This window comes from Bemisia tabaci, chromosome 1 (assembly GCF_918797505.1).
Source record: "Bemisia tabaci chromosome 1, PGI_BMITA_v3".
Taxonomy (NCBI): Eukaryota; Metazoa; Arthropoda; class Insecta; order Hemiptera; family Aleyrodidae; genus Bemisia; species Bemisia tabaci.
The window spans coordinates 34,819,178-34,843,915 of NC_092793.1; the positions used below are offsets into that span (position 1 = coordinate 34,819,178).

Here is a 24,738-nt window from a genome sequence, read left to right on the forward strand (position 1 = left end):
ATGATACGAAAATTTTGTCATGGGAACGGAGTTCCCCATGATATTACAATCGTTCCTTTGCTTTCGCAATGGGATTCCCTATACCTCTGCGACCTTGAGCGTTTCGCCCAGTCTCCGATTTTTGGTTGATTTTCCGATGTATCAAAAACCGTTGTATTTTTTAGCCAATCATGACTCTACGTCAAGTTGTGTTGATTTCTAAAATTCGCTTTCAGCGAGTTTTTTTCCACCTTGAGATGTCGTGTCTGACCGGTAAATCTGCGCAGAACCACGAAGTTCCGTTTTTAGGCAAATTCTTTTTTTTGGGAGGTTTTCATTGGCTATTTTTCGCCATCAGTTTTCTGTTCGTTGGTGCAAAAAATCGCCTACCTCGTTGCTCTTGAGAAGCCGCCATTATCCCACCTCAAATATTAAACATAGATGTAAAGAAATAATAACCATCGCACAAGGTGGAAAATTGCTCTGGAGGACCCGTTACGGATATATGAGCCAAAATCAGAACTCGATTGATGGATTTAATCCATGAATACAGAAATATTGCCTCAGCTTACTGCCACGATCGCAAATGCATACTGAGATGAACCTTGTGACACATGACCGCATAGGTAAACAATGTCTCACAGAGTAATGCGCTTGATCCATTTGTCTCTTATCACGCCAGTGGCCGAACCGTTGAAATCTCAAGGACGTCTTTTGTGAAGCCCCGCTCAGCGTCCGAGATCACTTAACTGTTCTCTTTTTCTCCTCTCACTTCCGAGCGGTGAGATAGCTCAGTTAACTACAACACCGTTTTGATTCTGGGAGAGTGTCACTTTTTGTGGGAGCGGGGGTTCGAATCTCGTAGAGGACAGCTAATTTTTACTGGTTGTATTGAATGTTTTAGACCAATAATCTAACAATAATTAATACTTGGCAACTTAGGAAGCACATAGGTCCCTTATGATGCGTATTTGGGCATATGTGTAGAGTAAAAATATCATACGTAGGGTGTCCCAAAAGTACCGGGACTGGTTCTGTAACTTCAAAAGTAAGATAGACGCAGACATGATTTTGGTCTCATTTTAAAGATCAACTCAATACCTATCGATTAAAACCAAGATCAGCTCAATCGAATAAAAATTGACCGAGTTATGACAATTTGAAATTAGTGAGGAAAGTTTACCCCTACGGTTTTTAGGAAGATTTTTCGCTTACCAGGATTCAAAAAGTTAATATTCGTATCCACTCTCCTCCGAATCTTCCATAACTTCCTTTTGCTTTTCAAAGTACCGTCCATCAAACCGGATGCACTTTTTCATGCGCTCTTGCCACTTATCCAACATTGTTTTCCTGAATTCTTCCTCTGGGATGGAGTTGAAGAAGTTTTGAATTGCATTCTGGATTTTTGTCTTCGATACGAATTTTCGTCCGCGAAGCTCCTTTTTAAGCGCAGGAAACATCCAAAAATCACATGGAGCCAAGTCAGGGCTATAAGGGGGATGAGGGATTGTTTCAACTCCATTTTTACTCATAAATTCACGTGTTAAGCTCGATGTGTGAGGCCGCGCATTGTCTTGATGGAGTATCCACGAAGCTTTCAAGTCCGACCGTTTCCGGGAAATGTGCATTCTCGACTCCTTTAGTACTTTGCAATAATACGCACTGTCAACTGTTGTGTTTGATGGTACAAAATGTTGATAAATGACACCTCGAAAATAAAAAAACACAATAAGCATCACTTAATCGGCCGACTTTTCGATTTACGGCGATGAAGAATCTTCCTTAAAAACCGTAGGCGTAAACTTTCCTCGCTGATTTCAAATTGCCATAACTCGGTCAATTTTTATCCGATTGAGCTGATCTTGGTTTTAATCGATAGGTATTGAGTTGATCTTTAAAATGAAATCAAGATCATGTCTGTATCTATCTTACTTTCGAAGTTACAGAACAAGTCCCGGTGCTTTTGGGACACCTTATGTACACTTTACGCCGAAAAAGCGAACCTGAAACTTAAATGCGTTAACTTCCGAGAACCATATATAATCCAACGAAAATAAATAATTGGTACATAACAGCTTTCTTGTATGCAAAGAAAATAATTAAAAATGTTAAAAAAGAGATGTCAACACAAAATTACATAGCCCCTTCAATTCAGAAGATACTACAAACGAACTGTACCTTAACATTTTCATATCCCAGAAGCTAACGTTCCCATGACGAATATTGCTATCGCTAGCGATTGCAAAATCCAACTTGTTAACTATTTTAAATTGTTTTTTTTTACCTACTGTCCCTATTCATCCTCCACTGGGGTGAATAGGGACACCAGCAGATTTCAATGTAAATAAAGCGTTGTTCCCATTCTCCTAACTGAAGAGTGAATGGAGACAATACCTGAGTTTTAAAAACAGTGAAATTCGAATCTGAATCGGAAAAACATGTCTTTAATTAACAAAAATTAAATAGTAAGAAGTAAACAGACGACAATTGTCCTTTACGCCCTAATCATTGTGAGATCTGAAAGATAAATTCCTCAATTAAACCAGGGCAGTATTCAAAAGTCTCAGAATATGAAATAGGTACATTAAAGTATTCCAAAGGATGTGATAAGAGGCGGAAAATGTCAAAGAAACCCCTCCCCAGTGCCTGAATCTATGATACTCAGACTCCCAACTGCTCGTTTTTTGGAGAAAAATATATTTTAAACCACCTACATATCGAGCAAAGAGCCGTATGCAAAAACGACATTTTTTGCCCCCCCCCCCCCACTAAAACTTATTCAAACTTCGTCTATCAGTTACTAATACTGGAGCGCTTCTTTCCCCAAATTTTCAGACCCCCAAAAAATTTTGGGGGGCGCTAGGGGGGTGGAAGTCAAAACCTGTGAACCTCGATATCTTTCGAACGAAACAAGATATTGAGGCCCGGTTTGGACGAAAAATCGTCTAAAATTGCATACTTTAAGATTCTAAAGGTCAAAATCCCAAAATTAAATTTTTAAATTAACTTACGTGCTTTTTTCAGTTTTTGAGGAAAAACGATTTCTTTTAAACAGATTAAACTGAAATTTCACATTTTTTGATTTGAACCAAAACCAGTTTTTTAAATTGCTCGTCTTTTTTCGCATCCAACGAGTGGTCGTATAAGCTGGGGAACTGAACGGTTCCGGAGTTATGATCGATTGAAGTTTCCGATCAACGCGCGCCGACCGATTTTCGCGCGCAAAAAAGTCGGATTTGACTGTTATTAAATCAGATTGAATGTTCAAACTGAGCAAAATGCATTATTAGGGACTCTTGAGGGTCGCTGAGTTCAGAAATTACAGACACTTCCAAAAAATTCACGTTTTCAAAATTACAGCTCCGTACAGGACCACTGAGCGGCCGGTCGGCGCTCAGTGGGCCTCTAAAATAGCGCTACGGAGCTGTAATTTTAAAAACGTGATTTTTTGGAAGTATCTGTAATTTCTGAACTCAGCGACCCTCAAGAGTCCCTAATAATGCATTTTGCTCAGTTTGAACATTCAATCTGATTTAATAACAGTCAAATCCGACTTTTTTGCGCGCGAAAATCGGTCGGCGCGCGTTGAGCGGAAACTTCAATCGATCATAACTCCGGAACCGTTCGGTTCTCCAGCTTATACGACCACTCGTTGGATGCGGAAAGAGACGAACAATTTAAAAAACTGGTTTTTGGTTCAAATCATAAAATGTGAAATTTCAGTCTAATCTGTTTAAAAGAAATCGTTTTTCCTCAAAAACTGAAAAAAGCACGTAAGTTAATTTAAAAATTTAATTTTGGGATTTTGACCTTTAGAATCTTAAAGTATGCAATTTTAGACGATTTTTCGTCCAAACCGGGCCTCAATATCTTGTTTCGTTCGAAAGATATCGAGGTTCACAGGTTTTGACTTCCACCCCCCCTAGCGCCCCCCCCCCCCCAAACTTTTTTGGGGGTCTGAAAATTTGGGGAAAGAAGCGCTCCAGTATTAGTAACTGATAGACGAAGTTTGAATAAGTTTTAGTGGGGGGGGGGGCGAAAAATGTCGTTTTTGCATACGGCTCTTTCGTCATTTTTGGTGATGAGCAAGGTAACTTATGATGTCAAAATGTGATAACATAAAAAAAAACTTTTCTTTAATTCGTGATCCCCTTGTATGGGACGTTATCACGCTTGTTTTACCGCTTTTTTTCAAGGTCTGGTTTTGAGGCTATGTTGACATTTTATGCTATCACTAAACAACACCGATTACGCCGGTTATTTAAAGAGGATGCCAAACTATGCATTTTCGAAAAAAAAACGAGTTCTGTAGGTGCCAAACTTACCGAGTTATGACTAAAAAACGGAAATAAATCAAAATTGTCCCTATTTACCCGCCTGTCCCCATTCACCCCATATTATGGTAATCGTTGCACATGTGCAGCATATCGAAACTTCACTATTTTTACTTGTAGAATTGAAAATCGTCAGGGAGTCAATATATAGATTCGTTTTATAGATTTTTTCTCAATTTGACTTGGAACATTGGTGGTTGATTGTCAATAAATGTCATTCCGGGTGGTTGTATCTTCAATGACTAATGGTTGACCGATAATAACTATGAAGATTAGCTTTCTTGAGTCTGATGACAATGAAAGTACAGCATGTGTATTTTGCGGCGGACATTCCTTTTTTGTGATGATGGGGGAATCTGCTGTCAAAAGTCAATTGAGAGGGCAAAAACATCGAAAAACGCTTGGCGTTTTGGAAACAAACCTCCCACACAACGGAGGTGTTAATTAGTGGATGAAGCCAAGTTCCACAATACGGAAAGCAAACTTTGCACCTAGGAAAATATTATGACAAAGTGTTTGATTTTATAATCTTGAGGCTCCACGAACCATGGCAATACACCAATGGTAAAACTGAAAAAATGCCTATTTTGGTTGCAGTGTACCAAAATCTCTGTTCCTAATTTGTTGTTTTTCAGAAGAGACGGAACCAACATCATGGTTTGAAATTTTCACAGAATGTTCCTTCCATCAACGTAAAGGCTAAGCCCAAATCAAATGTTTTATCTTACACAGAAACAGCCAACTAAGTGTCTAATGATGGCATATTTCTCGAAGCTCTTTTTAAAGTTATCGATCTTTTAATGTTGTAGATGGACCAAGTGATAACTCTGCTGCAAATCATTTAAAAGTCCTAGCATCCAAAGTTCTGTTTGCTCTCTCTTCAAACTTTTTCAATGCTGTTTTTAACAAAATATCTGGGCGGTAAGTTTTCTATGTTCTGTGTATAAAACTATATGTATTCAAAGAATTTAGAAGTGATTTGGTTTTAATTATGATTTTTATAATAGTTGCTCTTGTACAGTTCTTCCTCCAATACAAATTTTTTTACATCATAATCCATTAAATCACTCGTTGTTCATTTGAAGCTTAGATTTAAGCCGTTTACAATACAGTAAAAGTTCGATTTACCGGACCCGCGATACGCCCATAGAACGATTCAAAATCCCTTCAATTTACCTTATTGTGTGGGTAACCGGATTTCTGCCAGTCCCGTGATGAAACTTTTAGTCCGATTTTCCCGAAAAGTTTCCCAACTGCGCGCAAAATGCCACGCTGCTGTCACGCGATTGGTAACTCGTAGACGCCGTGCTGGGATCTTTTACATTATGCGCTAATGACAATGATGGCACATGATCGCGCCCGGTCGGTGGTATCAGCTGATAATGAATCCGGCAAAATACGTTGAATAAATGAGAAAATGACAGAGAGACGCAGAGAGAAAAAAATCCATGAAATTTTTCCGCGAATTACGATGCATAATCTCAGGAAAGAAATTTCAACCTAGTTTGAAGCTTTTACTGCAAGACAAACGGAATACACACACACACACACACACACACCCTTACACACACACACACACACCTACATCAACACACATACATGTGTGTGTGTTGTGTGTGTGAGGGTGTGTGTGTGAGGGTGTGTGAGGGTGTGTGTGTGTGTGTAAAAGAAATTCATGAGTAGTTTTCAACCATTTTAATTACACTGTGCAACATTTTTCACTACATTCTACAAGCCGACGTTTCGGAGACTAATTCGCTCCATCCTCAGGGCAGACGAGTTAATCATAACTGAAGGAGGAAAAAAAAACAGAAACTAAGTCCAGTCACGGCAAGAGACCAGTTTAACAATAACAATAAGACCTTGCTACAGAGAGGCAGTACTTATACACAAAGAAAGTTGTCAGAGATTAGAAAATTATTCCTCAAAGTGAGCAAACTTAGTCCTAGAATTTATAGCACTTTGGTTTTTTAAAATACACAACCCCTCCAAATTCAACTTAAGCTGTTCATTCCTCTCTTTCTTCAACATCCTGGTGCTACTGAAGTCAAATGAATGCCCCTTTTCCCTCATGTGTTGTTTCAGAGCAGTCACTTTATGTTGGTTAAATTTATGCCCATCAAGCCTTTTGTGCAAATATTGGGATGACTGCCCTATGTAAACGCCCTGACAATCCCTACATGGAATCTCATATACCACTCCTGACTGCTTTTTGGTGGGAATTTTTGATTTCAAACAAGACTGGAAACTCTGTAAATTAGATTTATTAGAAGTGACCAATGTGTAGCCATGTGGTTTTAATGCGGCTCTTATCTTTTCGGAGCAGGAGGATATGTACGGACAAGCAATAATTTCAGTTTTTTTGAAACATTTTGGAGGGGGAAAGCCATTATAACAATATTTCACCGTATTACCAAAAATAGAGTTGACAAGATGCCTGGGATAACAATTTTTAGATAACAACTTTTTGGCTTCCCTTATTTTTTCTTTGCAGAGCACAGGATGAGAAAGTAGGCATACATGTCTTGCCAAATTTTTAATCACATTAATTTTGTGAGAAAGCGGTTGTGCAGACAAAAAATTCAGGTATCTGCCAGAGAAAGTAGGTTTTGTAAACCATTACGTAACAAATTTACTCCCTTGGTTTATAACCAGGATATCTAGGAAACTTATGGAATTATTGGCTTCATTTTCAATTGAGAATTTAATACTTATGAATTTCGTGTATATACATAGGCTAAAAATAACAAGTTTGAAACATACTACGGGATGTTTCGGGGCTGAACAGCTCCTATCATCAGCTGAATTTTAAAAAAAAGGATAATGAAGCTAAAGTGATCGTGATTGATCTGTTACATGGCTCGGGCCGAACCCGATCAACTCTCCTCAAATGAGGTTCTCGCTGGTATGGGAAAATCCATACAAAAAATATCAGTGACCGATACCTCGTAAAAAACCGCAATATACATATGTATATCCTGGACTTGAAATTTCGTCCTACCCGTTTTACGGAATCGCTCGATTTACCTACCGGATTTCTCGGCGATTCCTTGCGAATCCGGTGAATCGAACTTTTATTGTATTTAAAACACCAGGAAAACTGCGGTCTGACACATCCACTATCATGCTGATTATTTGCCATTGAATTTTTATCATGAGGGTTGACAACCTCATCCTTGCTATGGTGGACGTTATATCAATGAACTACGTAAGCAGGGTGTGAATAAATACTCAGAAATAAGGGATTATTTAAATTATATCAACAACTTGTGTAGTATTTTTGAGACTTGCAGATTTACAATGACCATTTTAAGCTATTCTTAAGGAAGGGTTATTGGTTAAAATTCTAAAAAATTTTGTATTTTTTGCACAAGATATCATTTTTCCCCTCTGCACTCGATGATTTTTATCCAATTATCTAATTTGCTGTTTTCAACCCGTTTGTAGTTTGCAAGAATTAAGTGCCTGCAATGAAGAAAACCCAGATTATAGCGACATTGAATTAATTCAACATATCAGTGTAGATACTGGGAAACTAATAAGACTCTTCAATGGTAAGATTTCGTAATCATATCTAGTTGTAAAATTGAATATATCTTAGCTGAAGTTCGGCCTTTTTTTGGCCAATCACTAGATATCTATGAAAAATCAACCTTAAAGGTGTAGTGATCAAGGCAGCTTACTGCCAACACCAAAGTCCCAGGCTCCATCTCCGGTGGTGATGGATTTTTAAAGACACTTAGAAATCTGTCTTTTTAGCTGTGGATGACACTGCTTATTTGCTACTCAATCAGCCCCTTTGAGATGACTGAGAGGGAGACGGATGTGGCCATCTAGTAATAATCATTTATAACTGTTCTGTCATACAGGGTGTTCGAAAAGTCCCCTCCCCCCCTCTAACTTTTGACTTAATTGAGGTAGAGATTTGAAACTTGGAGAGTGTTCCTTAATCAAAGGGAGCTACTTTTTGACCCCCCAAAATTTTTTTTGGGGGGGCCCCTTTGGGGGGGGGGGGGTTATGGACCCTAACTTTTTTTTTTTCAAATGGGAAGACCCCCTTTGTGATACTTCGTTCGAAAGAGCATAAAAAAAGAAAATTTTTCGCGCAAGACCCCCTTTGTGAAACTTCGTTTGAAAGAGCATAAAAAAAGAAAATTTTTCGCGCAAACCCGAAGTCATTATCTCAAACCGTTTCAAAATGGCGGCCGGTCAAAGTTCAAAATGGCCGAAAATTGGCACCTCTGCTATTTGCAAATGGATTTGCTTGAAACTCGGTATCTGGAGGTATTTTGGCACGAGAAAAACGAATTTGACGTTAGATTTTTAAAGAAACCCTAATTTTTCAAAATGGCCACCGGTTTAAGCTCAAAGTGGCCGAAAATTTGACAAACTCGATTTTTTGCCAATGGATTCACCTGAAATTCGGTATCTGAGGGGTATTTTGACCCGAGAAGAACGAATTCGACGTTAGATTTTTAAACAAACCCTAATTTTTCAAAATGGCCGCCGATTAAAGTTCAAAATGGTCAACAATTGGCAACCTCGACTTTTTGCCTACCCCCAAACACCGAGTTTCAGGCGAATCCATCGGCAAAAAGTCGAGGTTGCCAATTGTTGACCATTTTGAACTTTAATCGGCGGCCATTTTGAAAAATTAGGGTTTGTTTAAAAATCTAACGTCGAATTCGTTCTTCTCGGGTCAAAATACCTCTCAGATACCGAATTTCAGGTGAATCCATTGGCAAAAAATCGAGTTTGTCAAATTTTCGGTCTCTTTGAGCTTAAACCGGTGGCCATTTTGATAAATTAGGGTTTCTTTAAAAATCTAACGTCAAATTCGTTTTTCTCGTGCCAAAATACCTCCAGATACCGAGTTTCAAGCAAATCCATTTGCAAATAGCAGAGGTGCCAATTTTCGGCCATTTTGAACTTTGACCGGCCGCCATTTTGAAACGGTTTGAGATAATGACTTCGGGTTTGCGCGAAAAATTTTTTTTTATGCTCTTTCGAACGAAGTATCACACAGGGGGCCTGGGGGTCTTCCCATTTGAAAAAAAAAAAAAGTTTTGGGGGGGATCCAAAAGTAGCTCCCTTTGATTTAGGAACACTCTCCAAGTTTCAAATCTCTACCTCAATTAAGTCAAAAGTTCAAGGGGGGAAGGGGACTTTTCGAACACCCTGTATTGTAAGTAAATAATGAATCTTCCGTAGTGTGCGCAATGCCAGCACTACCTTTTGGTGGGAGATTGAAGCATCAGAACCAAACTCAATGGTGGTATGGTGGTTAGGATGCCTCTTAATTTTGTGTATTACTGTTTTACGATATTCTTGGTCAATTCCTATAAAGTTTCTATGTAGTCCAAAAAATGATCGCCAAAGGGGAAAAAATGTAGAAAAAAGTTTAAAGCTCTCAGGGCCTGTAGAGCCGATTCTAAATTATCATTTCTGATGGAAAATAGTGAGTTACGGCCCTTTGGGCAAGAATATCATCGGTTTTGATGTGCCTGGAAGCATCTTAGAGAACATAGAGTCGTACTGTAAGTTAAAGAGCTTGCGCCACTTTTAAGCATTTTCCAGGTCCCGAATTCCGAGACTCCCGTGTGACGCAGGGTCACTTTTTCGAGAGTTTACTAAGGGTGTTTTGTTTCTGAGTGGTTATATTTTAGAAATATTTGTATACATTTCAGTATCAATTTTATATGCTCGTTTGTAGCATCATATCACTACAGCAGGAAAATAAAATTTTATCGAATATATTTTCTTATTATCGATATCTGTGTTATGTTGTTGTTTTTTTTTGTTTTATACCTGGTCGAAATAACGCAAAATATTCACCTCCCGTTAATAATTATCAGTTCAGTTTCAGTTATCTCAGTTGACATCGTTTAACCTAAAAAAATCAATGTTGTTCAAATATTCCCGCCTAAAAATTTCAGGTACACATGCGTGTGAGTCGAGACAGGGAACTTAGATTGGTGCAACAAACTCGCACCAGTTGCACCTAATTCCCTCAACAGTTGCGCCGTCGAGACAAGGCCTAAGATGACATTTTACATTGGAAACATAATTAGATGGTTAGGGTGGGGAGGCGACGGACGATAGGATGGGTTAGAGCAGGTATTGCTCAGAGAGTGCTGGAACTGCTCGAACTGCTCGGAGTTCTCGTCGCGGCCATCTTCTTGAGAGCCTGCACTTCCCAGGGGGTCTTTGCCTGCACAAAGTAAACACCCGTATTCCACACCGCCATTTTGGATCGAACATGTATCGAAAAAGTGACCTGAACTAGGCGCACACTGGACTCGGAACTCGTTGAGCAGAACATGGCGCCAGCTCTCCCATTTACATTACGAATTTATGTACTCTATGGGAAGCATTACCATTGGTTTTTTTTCTTTCTGTCTCTCTATTACTTATCGTCCATATTTACATGAGAAACTAGCAGATAACCCCTGCTACGCATAGAAAAACCTCCACAATCAGCAATCACTGTGATTAATGATCAGTTACAAATTTTGTCTCTGGATTTTTATTTACTTTTTCAAAATTGGCAAGTCGGTTTGATAATAATACAGAAATTGGTGGTTAGGGTGGATCAAAATTTTCGACTTTGAGAGGGAAAAGGTGCATCATCGAAAAAACGTTGTCAAATGGGCCCCATATGAAGTACCACAAATTTCACCGCATAAAATTGACCCCCTGGTACCGCTTATAGGCCTAAAAGGCGTAAATTTTTAACATATTATTTGAAAGGTTCAAACACATGTTTCCTAACCGATTTTTTCAATTTGTTGGCCTGAAAGGCGAAAATTTCGTCCGTCTTGACGGATCGTGCACGAACAAGGCACAATTGACCGGTTTTCACCCGAAAAATAGTCGGAAGCACTCTCCAGAATGGCCCATCTACAGTAATGTCGTAAAAGTGAGTGTGGATAGTCAAACCAAATAAATTATGCCGAATTACGATGCCCAGGGCAAAAATTCGTCTGGCGTATTTCTAACCGTTCACCCACAAACATGCGGAGAGGGCGTTCGAGCTACGCACGGCGCGGATCGTCGCGCTGCGTCCACTCGGTGTCCGCTTTGACCGTTCGGCGCCGGCCGGTTGGTCCAGGGAAATCCGACGCGACGCGCGGCGCACTATGGTCCCAATAGCCCGGTTTAAGCGGCAATAAATCGAAAAAGTGAAGTTTGGAAAAAGTTAGAATTTAAGAGGTAGATCGATAGTACATACTGTAGAGAAGACTCCTGTAAAATTTCACTTCGATTAAAGCACTAATAAAGATGTGACAAACCTGGGAAGTGCGGCGCGCGGAGCACTTTTGAGTGCGATTCCAGTTACTGAGCGGCAGTGCTGTGTTTAAGGGCTTGTTTTCGTCGTTTCACCGTACCTGAAAGTGTTTGGGCACTTGATTCACAAAATATAAGATAAGTTTAAGATGTTTCATGCTGAAACTGTTCTTTTTCATCATATCTAATGCTCTAGATTAACCCTTAGACATAGTCAGTTTTTCAATAAAATCGCAAAAGTAGGACCCAAATAATATCCTTTGCACCTCGGAGAACCTCGTAATTTTACTCGGAAGTTATTGCCATGACTCTAGACTACCTTTTAGTCTGAGTGGCAGATCAATCACACACAATCGCCTCAAGTTATTTCTCATGAAAAATGACGTTTTCGCGTTTCTTTCACTTACTACAATTAGCTATCATATGCCATTGACGATGACTTTTATCATGTTCCATTGTCATATTCTAGCAAATCGAATGCATTAGAGCCTAAATCTGCCCAGGCAGAATAATCCGAGTTGATGGGGGTTGATCAGGACCAATTGAAACTTGTGCTCAAGAACAGCAAAGAATCGCCTCGGGAGGCTACTTTGAGGCCCCGTAAAAGTTTTTTTTTTTGACGTTTTAAGTGTTTCAAACATATAATCTATCAGTGTGGATATATGTTAGCATAAGTTTAGCTTGGCAGACGAAAACAAGTCTAAACGGTTGATCGGTGGGACTTGAAAGTAAGGCTCCCGAGCAATGAAATTGTCTTAGGAAGCCACTTTGGGGTCCTGTAAACTTTTTTTTTACGTTTACCCATGTTTCAAACAAATAATCTATCAAAATGGATATATTTAAGCTTAAGTTTAGCTTGGCAGACGAAAACAAGTTCAAACGGCTGATCGGTGAGACTTGAAAGTGGGCCTCTGGAGCCATGAAACGTTGAAGTATTATCCTGAGCTGTGTTCGAGCCCACTGTGGCTCTCCCTTGTTCCACCGTCCGTCCACACCTCAACCGCGCGCTTTCTCCGCCCCCGCGCAGGGAACCGACTGTGCGCCGACGAGAGGGATCCCTCCAGCTTTTCATCCCTGACCACCAGAGTTCGGGGTCTCATTTACATGCCCGTTCCCTTGTTTTTTCTATGTTTTGAAAAGATAGGGGTTCGGCCAGTTCTCTGGTGAAATCAGACGCTCTCGATTTTGCCCTCGTCGCGCCCTAGTCGGAGCTCTCATTCCCTTCCTTTCCGTCCCGTGCACGCACGTTTACTGCTGCACACGCCCTTGCTCGCACGTCTACTGCAGCTTCCTTCCTATCCTTGTGCTCGCACGTGTACTGCAGCACCCTGTCCTTGTGCTCGCACGTATACTGCAGCGCATCTCCTCCTATGTGCACGCACGACTAATGCTGCGCCTCCAGCCTTCACCTGTCCCTCAACGTCGTTCCCTCTGACATGAGGATTGAAGTGTTAAAGCCCTATGTATGTATTTGTCGTGTATTTTGCCTATGTAACGTGTACATATTGTTGAGAAATAAAGATTAGAACTTTAAGATTAAGATTTCCTGATGATGATCCATGTCGTGGGCTCGTAGCAGCAAATCGACTTTCTGAAGGAATCTTACAACTCTTGGTTCTGATCACAGCTCCTATTTATCAGCTGGTCCCTCGCTCCCACCCATTTTGGCCCCTGGGGCCGGATCCTTTATTAAAATAATTGAAACACCAGTCCTTAGGTGTTACTAGTGTCATGCTTTACTTTAATGTCCTTAGATTTGTTGGTTGAAATAACAGCAATCTAATTTTCAAGTTGCTTAATCATTTTTTGAGTTCAAGATTTTATAGTTTAGTCATTTTGTGTTCATTAATTTCTCAAATCCAAAATGCCTAAATTATCAAAAACGAACCGGAAAAGTTTAAACAATGACGATATCGTCAATCTGGAAGACGAGTTTGGAAGTGCGCCTTCCAACTTAAATGCCGCAAGCGTTCTTACAGCGAAAAGAAACACCGTCTGCACTCGCGTGGAAACAATTTTGAAGACCTTTGAGAAGGATCTCTCAGCAGAAAACTCAAGTCAATTCAAGATTTTCTACGAAAGACTATCAACTTATCAAGAACAATTTGATGAGCTTCAGGCGGAAATCCTCAGCTTAAACGCTTCGCTCCCAGATGACACTCAAATTGAGTTCAAAAGAACTCAAGGAAAATTCGACAGCATGATACACTCTGCGGAAACGCTGTATCTCTCGTGCTGTCCGAAAATCGCCGAGACAGCGAGCCATGACTCCTCCGCATCCAGCGGAGCCTCGCGCGGCCGAATCCAACTCCCGAAATTGCCCTTGCCGCGTTTTTCGGGTAACTTAGAAGATTGGCGCTCTTTCTACAATCTCTTTGCAGCTTCGGTGCATAACGAGAAAGAGTTGCCCACAGTGAGGAAATTTCAATATCTCTTAAGCTCCCTTGAAGGTAGCGCTCGGGACCTAGTCAAAGGTCTTGACATCACCGAAACAAATTATGACGTAGCTTGGAAACTTTTGTGTCAACGCTATCAATGTGAACGTCGTCATATTTACTACCACTACAATGGACTTTTGGGACTGCCAGAAATTAAGGATTTGAAACACATTCCGAACTTCCTCACGAAAGTGCGTGAACATACGCAAGCACTTGAAGGATTGGATCACAAACTTCAAGATTATTCATCCATGCTGACAGCTGTGATCACCGCCAAGATGACGTTTTATTTCAGAAAACGCTTTGATGATTATCGCGGCGCAGATGTAAAATACCCTAAGCTTGAGAGCATTCGCGACTTTCTCGAAAAAGAGTGTCTGCAGATCGAAAGCTCTTCTATGGATTCTTCCAGCAACAAGGCTCAGGCGGAGGATTCACAAGTTTCCAGGGGTACCAACTCAACATCAAATCCGTCAAAATCGCACAATAGTTCCCACAAGGTTTTTCTCAACAGTGAAATAGTTGAGTCTACAAATACTTGTGAATTGTGCTGTGGAAATCACGGCCTGTACAAATGCAATAAATTTAAGCGCCTTTCTCCAAGCGCGCGAAAAAGCAAGGTAATCGAATTACGCCGGTGTACCAACTGCTTGTCTATAAAACACGAAACCGCTGCCTGCGCTAGCGAATATTCCTGTCGATTTTGCAAACAACAACATCATAGCCTACTGTGTTCAAATCCACGAAAAAACGTCGATGGAGCATCCAATTCTAATTCGCCCCCGGAGAACATTAAAGTGCATCTTTCTTCAGAGTTTGAAACTCTGCCGTCTCGAAATTTCACTTCTCTCCTTGGTACTGTGCTTCTCAACGTTAAGTGCCCTGATAACTCGTATAAACCTGTGCGAGCAATCGCAGACAGTGGCGCTATGTCATGTTTCATCAGTTATGAGTGCGTTCAGCGCCTTGAATTACCAATGTATGCAACCGACGCTGAAATTTCAGGTATCGGTAACCAAGCGGTAAAACCTCTCGGTGAAGTGAAATGCACGCTGAAACCTCGTCAAAATTCTGAGCCGATACTCCATGCTCGTGCCACCGTTCTCTCTACAATCACAGACTCAATTCCTACTCAACCTGTCACGCCCGAAGTTCGAAAATTTTGGAGTCAGCTTGAACTCGCGGATCCAGCTTTTCACCAAGTCGGCGAAATTGACATGATTTTGGGAGCTGATCTTTTTCCCTATATTCATTATTCTCACGGGGAAACGAAAATTGACCGAGAGAAATGGCTGCGCCCTACAGAGCATTTATGGTTGGATAATTATCGGCCGAGTGAGCACATCGAAAAAACCGAAAAGGCAAAAGCAGAAAAGCTTTTTGTCCATCGATGGCCTGCCACTCAGCGCAGATTTTAAGAAATTTTGGGAAACAGAGGAGCCACAGAAACATCAAGTGATGAGTCCCGATGACATCTTTTGTGAACAACAATTTGAAAAACTTCACTATCGCCAACCTGATGGCCGTTACGTGGTTCCGCTCCTCCTGAAAAATCCTAATCCGGTGTTGCCAAATTCACGCGCATTAGCCGAAAATCGTTTGAAATCTGTGGAAAGAAAACTTCACAAGCAACCTGAGCTGAAACACGCTTACAAGGAATTTATGAATGAATATGAGCAGCTTGGACACATGCAGTTAGCCCCCAGCAATACGGAAGCCCGCTATTACATTCCGCATCATGCAAGGGTGCGCGAAAATGTACTATCGACGCGCGTTCGTGTCGTTTTTGACGCCTCTATGAAAGCTAGCAACGGGATCAGTCTTAATGAAAATTTGCACACCGGTCCAAAATTGCAAGCAGATATCGTTCACCTTTTGATCAGATTCCGCACGCATAGAGTTGCCCTTACTGGTGATATTTGTAAGATGTTCCGCCAAATCTTGATACGCCCAGAAGATAGGCAATATCAGCACATACTTTGGCGAGATGACGAAACTTCCCCTCCGAAAGATTTTGAGCTGTGCACTGTCACTTATGGTACCGGCCCAGCTCCGTATTTAGCGCATCGCACAATGAAACAACATTCAATAAACGAAAGGCAAGAATTTCCAGAAGCCTGCAAAGTGTTGGATGACGCTGTTTACACCGATGACATTTTCACTGGTCATGACACAGTCGAAGAAACTGTGAATCTGCGTGTTGAAATCACTAAGTGCTGTGAAAAAGGAGGCTTTCCTGTGAAAAAATGGAGCAGCAGTCACGCTAAAGTTTTGGAAGGTTTAGAAAATGGGGATATGGCCATACCGCGGGAATTTCACAATGACGCTGAAAGCACCCACGGAGTGGTAGGCGTAAAATGGCATCCTTCTTCTGACACATTTTCTTACAATAAAGTGAATTTATGTGGCAAACTCACGAAAAGAGGCATACTCTCAGATATCGCCAGAATATTTGATCCCTAAGGTTACATTACTCCTGTAGCTTTAAGTGCAAAAATAATCATTCAACAATTATGGATTGTCGGTGCAGATTGGGACGACCCCGCCCCGCCAGAAATTGGTAAAATGTGGTCAAAAGTTTTGAGTCAATTGCACCTCCTAACTTATTTGAAAATCCCAAGATGGATTTTCCCCTCCAAGTCAAAAATGATCACATTAATTGGATTTTCAGATGGATCTGAGCAAGGATATGGTGCCACGATCTACGTACGCTCTGAAAATGGCGAAAAATTTAATGTGAATCTTTTAATCGCAAAATCCAAGGTGGCTCCTGTCAAGCCACTAAGTGTGCCTCGTCTAGAACTAAGTGGCGCTAACCTTTTAGCTAAAACTTTCGAGAGCACACTTAAAGCCCTTGAACCTTCGAAATATCGCGTTGAGAAAATTGTAGCACTTACGGACTCAACCACGACGTTGAGTTGGATCACCACGCCTCCGTACAAACTGTCTACTTACATCGCAAATCGAGTGGTTTCAATTACTGAAAAATTGTCCCCGGATCTTTGGTACCATGTACCAGGTGATGAAAATCCCAGCGATCTGGCATCCAGACCAGTTTTGCCGCAAAACCTCGTAAATAATCCTCTATGGTGGAAAGGCCCTAACTGGCTCTCTGGACCTGAAGAATCTTGGAAAATCACTCCAATCGAAAAGATAAAATTAAAGGGTATCCCTGAGCTTAAAAATTTCAAAAAAGCCTTTATTGCCCAAACTACGGACACTTTAAGCCGTTTTTCAAGCCTGACTCGACTCCGCAACTCAATTGCCTGGTGTTTTCGTTTCGTCTCAAATTGTCGAGCTAAAATTGATCAAAAGAAGAAAAATTCAGCCACGAAAATTGCTCAAGGAGAACTTTCAATTGAAGAAGTTAACTCCTCCATGCTGACAATTTTAAAATTGGTTCAACTTCAAAATTTTGCTCAAGACATTCAAGCACTACGCAGCGGAAAAACGGTCAGCAATCAAATTCTAAGTTTGAACCCCTTCATTGATCCCCTAGGAGTGCTTAGGGTGGGGGGTAGACTCGATAAATCCAATTTGCCGATGGCCGCCAAGCATCCGGCAATTTTGCCGAAAAACGCTCATCTGACCAAATTGATCATCGACTTTTTTCACCGTCAAAATCTTCACGCCGGACCTCGCTTACTGCAAAGCATCATATCCCAAAGTTATTGGATTCTTTCAGCTCTTTATGCGATTAAAGCTCAACTTCATAAGTGTATTATTTGTTTCCGAGCCGCTCCCAGAAATGTTGCGCCGCAAATGGGGCAACTTCCAGAGTGCCGCGTCGTCCCTGCCGCGCGCTGCTTCCTGAAAGTTGGAACAGATTTTGGTGGTCCGTATTTGATCAAAGACTCTAAGCGACGAAATGCACCTTCTCATAAGGCTTACATCTGCTTATTCATTTGTTTGGCAACGAAAGCAATTCACTTAGAGCTCTTCTCCGATCTGACTACGGAAGCATTCATCGCCGCGTTGGAGAGATTCACATCGCGCAGAGGCATGTGCACTGACATTTTTTCGGATAGGTAATGGATCAAATTTCAAGGGCACAAATAATTATTTGGATGAGCTTTATGAATTTTTGCGTGAAGACAAGTCAAATGAAATGGTCACAAAACATTTGACATTGAAAAACATCAAATGGCACTTCTCGCCACCCACTGGCAGCCATTTTGGTGGCATTTGGGAGGCTGGCATCAAGTCAGTGAAATTCCACCTAAAGAGAATATTAGGTGATCTAAAATTGACGTTTGAGAAATTCACTACGCTCCTAACTAGAATTGAAGCTATTCTCAATTCTAGGCCTCTCTGCCCAATTTCCTCTGATGTGGAGGACCTCAATGTACTTACGCCCGCTCACTTCCTCATCGGCGGCCCGCTCCTGAGTTTGCCAGAGTATGATTGGTCGTCCACTCCTTCAAACCGCATCTCCAGATGGCAACTTTTACAGCAAACACAGCAGTACTGGAAACAGTGGTCATTGGAGTACCTGAATACTCTGCAACAGCGTGCTAAGTGGCGGACTCAAGCGGCTGAAACTCTCGCTGTTGGTGACTTAGTCCTCATCAAGGATGCAAATGCACCGTCCTTGCACTGGCAGATGGGACGAGTAATCGAGCTGCAGCCAGGCAAAGACGGCATTGTTCGTGTCGCGTCAGTGAAAACAACGGGCAGCACATTGCGTCGTCCGCTCGTGAAACTCTTTCGCCTTCCCGTCGATTGAGATTTGGGACTCTGCATTGTTGTAAATTTTACGTTTATATGTGTGTAAATAGAAGTAGTTTAGTGTTATTTCTATAGGTTAAACGTTCCCATTTTAACTCAGCATGAACAGCTGATCCGTCTCGTTCGGGAGAAAATACCCGCTAAGGGATGAACCTTGCGCAGCCTCGTCTGGTTTTATGACTTTCTTCCTGTCACGCCGAGTCGCAACCCTCCAGGCCGCCCCGTCACTTTCTTCCTTTGTTTTGGGCCACTTCGAGCGATGAATGACCTGAGCCGCGGCCAGTGCATCGTCCACCCCCGCATCCCCTGATTGGAACTGCTTTCTACAGTGCACGTGCACCCCATCCAGACCTCTCGCCTCGGCTCAAAATTAGGTCATCATCCCCCGCTCAAACATCTATGAATCAGCATTTCGAAAACTGATCGAGTCAGCACTTTCACTCAGCTCGTCAGTCAGTCTCTACGCTCGTCGCTAATCAGCCCACGTTATTCCTGTGTAAAGTTAATCTTGTGTAAATTTGTTAAATTCTCTAATTTTTATGTAAATTTTAATTTGTGTCCGCTCTGAATTGTTTGTTAACTTTTTTTTAACAAATTCAGACATTTTCTCCTCTCGAACGAGCTTTAATGTAATCCTCTTAATTATTTTATGTTTTTTCTTGTGCCCAATGTGTAAAATTTAACTGAAATTAGTTATCCTCTTTTTCACTTGGTTTTTGTTTCGAAAAAGAAGGAGAGATTTCACCTTCTTTTTGGTGGGGGGAATGTTCGAGCCCACTGTGGCTCTCCCTTGTTCCACCGTCCGTCCACGCCTCAACCGCGCGCTTTCTCCGCCCCCGCGCAGGGAACCGACTGTGCGCTGACGAGAGGGATCCCTCCAGCTTTTCATCCCTGACCACCAGAGTTCGGGGTCTCATTTACATGCCCGTTCCCTTGTTTTTTCTATGTTTTGAAAAGATAGGGGTTCGGCCAGTTCTCTGGTGAAATCAGACGCTCTCGATTTTGCCCTCGTCGCGCCCTAGTCGGAGCTCTCATTCCCTTCCTTTCCGTCCCGTGCACGCAAAATGACGGAAGTGGTATCGGAGATAGGGAGTCACGAATTTGATGTCGCAGTATTAACGGAAACAAAGAAAAAAGGACAAGGCTCTGTAAGTGTGAATGACTACGATTTGTTTTATAGTGGCGTCGAAAAAGATCAGCGAGCGCAGCAGGGTGTTGCAATTCTTACCCGCAAGAGCCTGCGGAAGTGCATTACTACATGGGAAGCTGTTAACCCCCGAATGATAAAGATGAATATGGCAGTGTTTGGTCATAAAATACCATTTTGGGAGTTTATGGAGTCAACGATGATTCTACTGTCGCAGTGAAGGACCAATTTTTTGAAGAATTGAACGAGGAGATTGGCAAGATTGGATCCAGGAGGGAAATCATTGTGTTGGGAGATCTGAATGGGAGAGTAGGACGATAAGTTAAAAGTAAGATCGTCGGCCCTTTCGGAGAGGCGACAATAAATGATAACGGAGCTCGTATCATCGACGTATGTGAGCAAAGGGAGATGAAGGTGCTCAATGGGTTCTACCAACACAAAGATATTCATAAATATACTTGGGTCCAGTCCACTCGCGGGTTAAAGTCAATCATTGATTATGTGGTGGTCAGGCAAGACACGGAGATGAAGATTCAGCAAGTTAGAGTGTGGAGAGGTCTTTCCTGCGGCAGTGATCATTACTTCCTCGGGGCGAAAATAGCTTTTCCAGTTAAAGGGAGCCAGGAGAGCAGGCAAGCACAAAAGCAGGCTCACCAACAGAAAGATCGTGTCAAGCTTGTAAGTTATAATATTGACAGCTTGCAGCATCCAAGTGTAAGGGCATTGTGCGGAAAGCGCTTGGATGAGAAGTTGGGCGAATCAAGGCACGGTGATACCGAACAGCAGTATCAGTTCCTTAAGGATTGCATTCATTCGGCAGCAATGGAGGCTCTTGGTATTGCTGATGATAGAAAAGTTAGTGAAAAACCTTACTGGTGGGATGAAGAAATTGAGAAGGAGATTCAAGAGAAGCGGAAAAAGTACCATCAGTTCCTTTCTTCTAAAAAAGCAGAAGACAAACAGGCGTATAGAAAAGCTCAGACGCAGGTGCGAAGGCTCATCACCAAGAAAAAGAACGAATCTTGGGAGAGGAGCTGTAATCGAATAGACTCGTGCATAGGAGGGAGGGAAAGTACTGAGAGCTGGAAGTTGCTGAAAGGACTGCGAAGAGACATGAAGCGGGACCTAATATCTCCGATATCCATTGATAAACTGGAGGGTTATTTTAAAAATTTACTGACAGAAAGGCGACCTGAATTTCAAGATGGAGGTATAAGCTTGGAGTATACTAATGATAATAATAACTTGGAGATTCACATGAAGGACGTGGTAAAGGCCGTACGAGAGCTGAAGAACGATAAAGCTCCGGGTCCGGGAAATATTCCTGTAGAGTTGATCAAGTGTGGAACCTGCAAGCTGTTTCAGCGTTTGAGAGATCTGATGCAAGATTGCTTGGCAGGTGGCAAGGTACCGATCGAATGGAAAGAGTCTTGGGTGTCACCTATATACAAGAAGAAGGGTCGAAAGGATAAGTGCGATAATTATAGAGGACTGTCAGTACCCTAAGCAAGGTATACGGAAAAATTCTGAAAGCTAAAATCGAGGATGAGTGGCAAGAACATGAAGCGGAAGAGCAAGCAGGTTTCAGAGCCGGTCGGTCAACAATTGATCACCTATTTACCATCATCCACGTGATCGAGAAAAAGAAAGGATTAGGCCAAGAATTACATCTAGTGTTTGTGGATCTCCAGAAAGCTTACGATAGTGTGCCATTGATGAAACTTTGGGAAGCCTTGAACAAGAGGGGTTTTAGTGGGGGACCAATTAGTGCAATAAAAGAATTTTATGATGGGGCGTTTTCTAGGGTTAAATCTCATGGGGAGTTATCGTTGGGGTTTTTAATTACGAAGGGACTTAAACAAGGATGTTGTTTGTCGCCAACCTTATTTAAAGTGTACCTGGAAGAAGTTTTAAAAGAATGGAAAAGATGCTGTTCAGGAATGGGCATCCCGCTACGAGAAAATGGCACCCTTTATACTCTGTGCTTTGCTGATGATCAGGTGGTAATAGCTCAGGACGAAGAAGATGCGAATTACATGACGCGCAAGTTAGTGGAAGTATACCGTAAGTGGGGGATGGAAGTTAATGTGGTAAAGAAGGAGAAGTTGGTTATCGGTGGTGATCAGCAAAGCATTGAACTGGAGGATGGTCGAAAAATTCAGGACTGTGAAGAGTATAAATATCTGGGAGTATGGTTAACGAAGGACGGAAATTTAGATCGGGCCATTAAAGATCGGAATGTGCAAGGCAGGAAAGCTATCGCGATGCTAAATGGGGTTCTCTGGGACCAGAGCATCTCCAAGGAGACCACAACGTTATCGTGAAGAGTATCGTAACTTACGGGAGTGAGGTCTGGCAACTCAAGAAAAGAACTGAAGATATGCTTAGGGCAACCGAGATGGACTTTTGGCGAAGGTCTGCTGGGATATCGAGAAGAGAGCGTATCCGCAATGAGAAGGTACGCGAGATAATGGGTGAAGGACATCGTGCACGATATCAGGTCCAAGCAGTTGGTCTGGTATGGATATGTGCGAAGGATGGCAGATGATCGGTTGCCCAAGCAGTTCTTCGATTGGGTCCCTCCCGGAAGGCGACGGCGTGGACGTCCTGTGAAAGGTTGGCGACAAGGGGTGGATGAGAAGGTCAGAAGGTGCCAATTGCCTGATGATCTCTGGGAGGATAGGGGGCAATGGCGATTGGGCGTCGCAGAGCGCGAGGCGGCGCTATAAAAGCGGCTTTATGTATGTATGGTTTACATCTCCAACTCTCGAAATTCAAAGTTACGTAATCACCCAAGCGGTCTGATGAGTAGTTTCGGCAAGGGACCCAGATTCATTGATCTTGATCTATACAACATCGATATCTCGTTACTGTCAGGCACCGCTGCCGTTGCAGAGAGATAGAAAAAGTCATCGATTCGAAAATCGACAATTCCAACGACTGAATGAGGCTGAACGTGATTGAATGAGTAATACATTTTTTTTGTGTTTGTGGTGGCGGTTTCCATGAAAACTGGCAACCCCGCCTCTACGCGAATTCCGACGGCAATTATGCGGTGTTCTGAACACCATGTCGCAAATGGTCAGTTTGGGTTTACATGTGTAACTGGACTTGATTAAATGAGCACTACTTTAAATTGTGATTGCAGCGGTGGTTTTCATTGAAAACCGGCAACACCGTCGCTACTTGAATTCCTAAAAATCCTGTGAAAGTTTCCAAAACGAGCAAAAAACGAACTGACTTTTCGAATTTTGTTTGGTCTAGGCGTTTTGCTTTAACACAGAGTCGCAAAACGTACCTAAACGAGCGTCAAAATCGGGCGTCGGGCGTGTTGCCGAATTTTAAAATCGCTGTAACTCGGATTCCCTAAGCCTCTCAGAAAAGTATAACATATTAATGGATGCGGAATCAAACAAACAATAATTCCGACAGGTTTTTATTCAATCTCCACCAACTGCAAACACTCTTTTAGGCGTTAACGTGATTTTTAATAATAATGAAAATTAAAATAGTGTATCTTTCCTTCGGAAAATACACTAATATCTTTCTTTCGGAAAATACACTAATATCTTTCTTTCGGAAAATACACTAATATCTTTCTTTCGGAAAATACACTAAAAATGGCCAAAACGTGGCAACAGTGGACCCAAATTAAAATTCTTCCTGCTTAAGCCGATAGAACGTAATTTTCTGCGTTTTTCGGTATAAATACGAGCTCTGTAACTGCATGTTTGCGAAAGTTATGGATGTTAGAAGGTTACGACTTTAAAAAATGGCAACGCTGTTTCCCTGCGGTTTTCGCCTAAAAGCAGCCAGATGTAGGCCCAAAATGACCTATACAATCATCCCACAAAGTTTCGTACAATCCCTGCTGGGTCACTTTTTGGCCGTTTTGCATAACCCTCTTTCCATGAGGCGTATCACTTGTTGACTGCTTTAGATTTTTCCTCCTTTCACACGGCGGTAAGGGTTTCGGAGATGATGCTGGAACTCCGAAAAGCCGATGCGAACAACGTAATGCGGAACCTTCTTTGTCAAATGATGTAGAACTCGAGAAAGGCATGAACTTTTTGTTTTTTTTTTTTATCCTCGTCGCCAGTTGATGTGTTTTCAAATTGAAGAACACAGGCTTAACATAGCGAAACACTTTATTCATGAACATGGCTTTAAAGGACACGATTACGAAACAAGTACTTTTCGAATACGGTGCGTCTACATGATGTTACATAGTGGTAATAGAATGCTGATTGCCAACTGATCACAGTGATCACAGCCACCACCTCGTTACTACTCAGCGCTGCCTATCGGCAGGCTCCTGTACTAAGTTGAAATACACTACACCTCAGTTTATCTTCTTTTTTTCAGAAACCATTCAAAAATTTCGTTCTCTAAAAAAATCCGCTCACGTGATTTTAATGACATCCCTAGAAAAAGCAATCTGGAATTGGATGGATACTTTTCCAAACGAATTTGCTGATTTACAGGTAAAATTTTAAATCGTTCTTTTTGATTTACTTCAAAGTCTGTGTGTCATTCTCTCAAAATGAGTTTTCAGTCTCAAAAGATGCACTGTCTCCTGATTTTCCTCCCCAGTCATTCCTCCCCACAGATACTTGACTTGGTCTGCTCCCCTATTTTGTCTCTGAACAATGAAAATGGGCCATAAATGATCAAAAACTGGTGAATAAAGACGATTTTTACGTTTATAAAATACCGTTATACGAGGTTTGTCCGGAAAGTATCCGACCTTGTCGATTATCTCGCCATCAACGGTTGATGAGAGGTTGGAGCTTGGGATTATCTTTGCAGGGACTCTCCTGAGTGC

General features: G+C 41.8%; 1 protein-coding gene across 5 annotated transcripts in view; it reads left to right on the plus strand.

The window, feature by feature from the left end:
- Nf1 (neurofibromin 1) overlaps positions 1-24,738 on the plus strand; it is a 291,489-nt gene that overhangs the window by 22,568 nt on the left and 244,183 nt on the right. For all 5 annotated transcript variants that reach the window (XM_072300264.1, XM_072300271.1, XM_072300269.1 and 2 more), the window contains exons 4-6: positions 5,123-5,234; positions 7,761-7,867; positions 24,279-24,397. In XM_072300264.1, the coding sequence (XP_072156365.1) occupies positions 5,123-5,234; positions 7,761-7,867; positions 24,279-24,397 (338 nt within the window). The remainder of the gene's footprint in view (positions 1-5,122; positions 5,235-7,760; positions 7,868-24,278; positions 24,398-24,738) is intronic.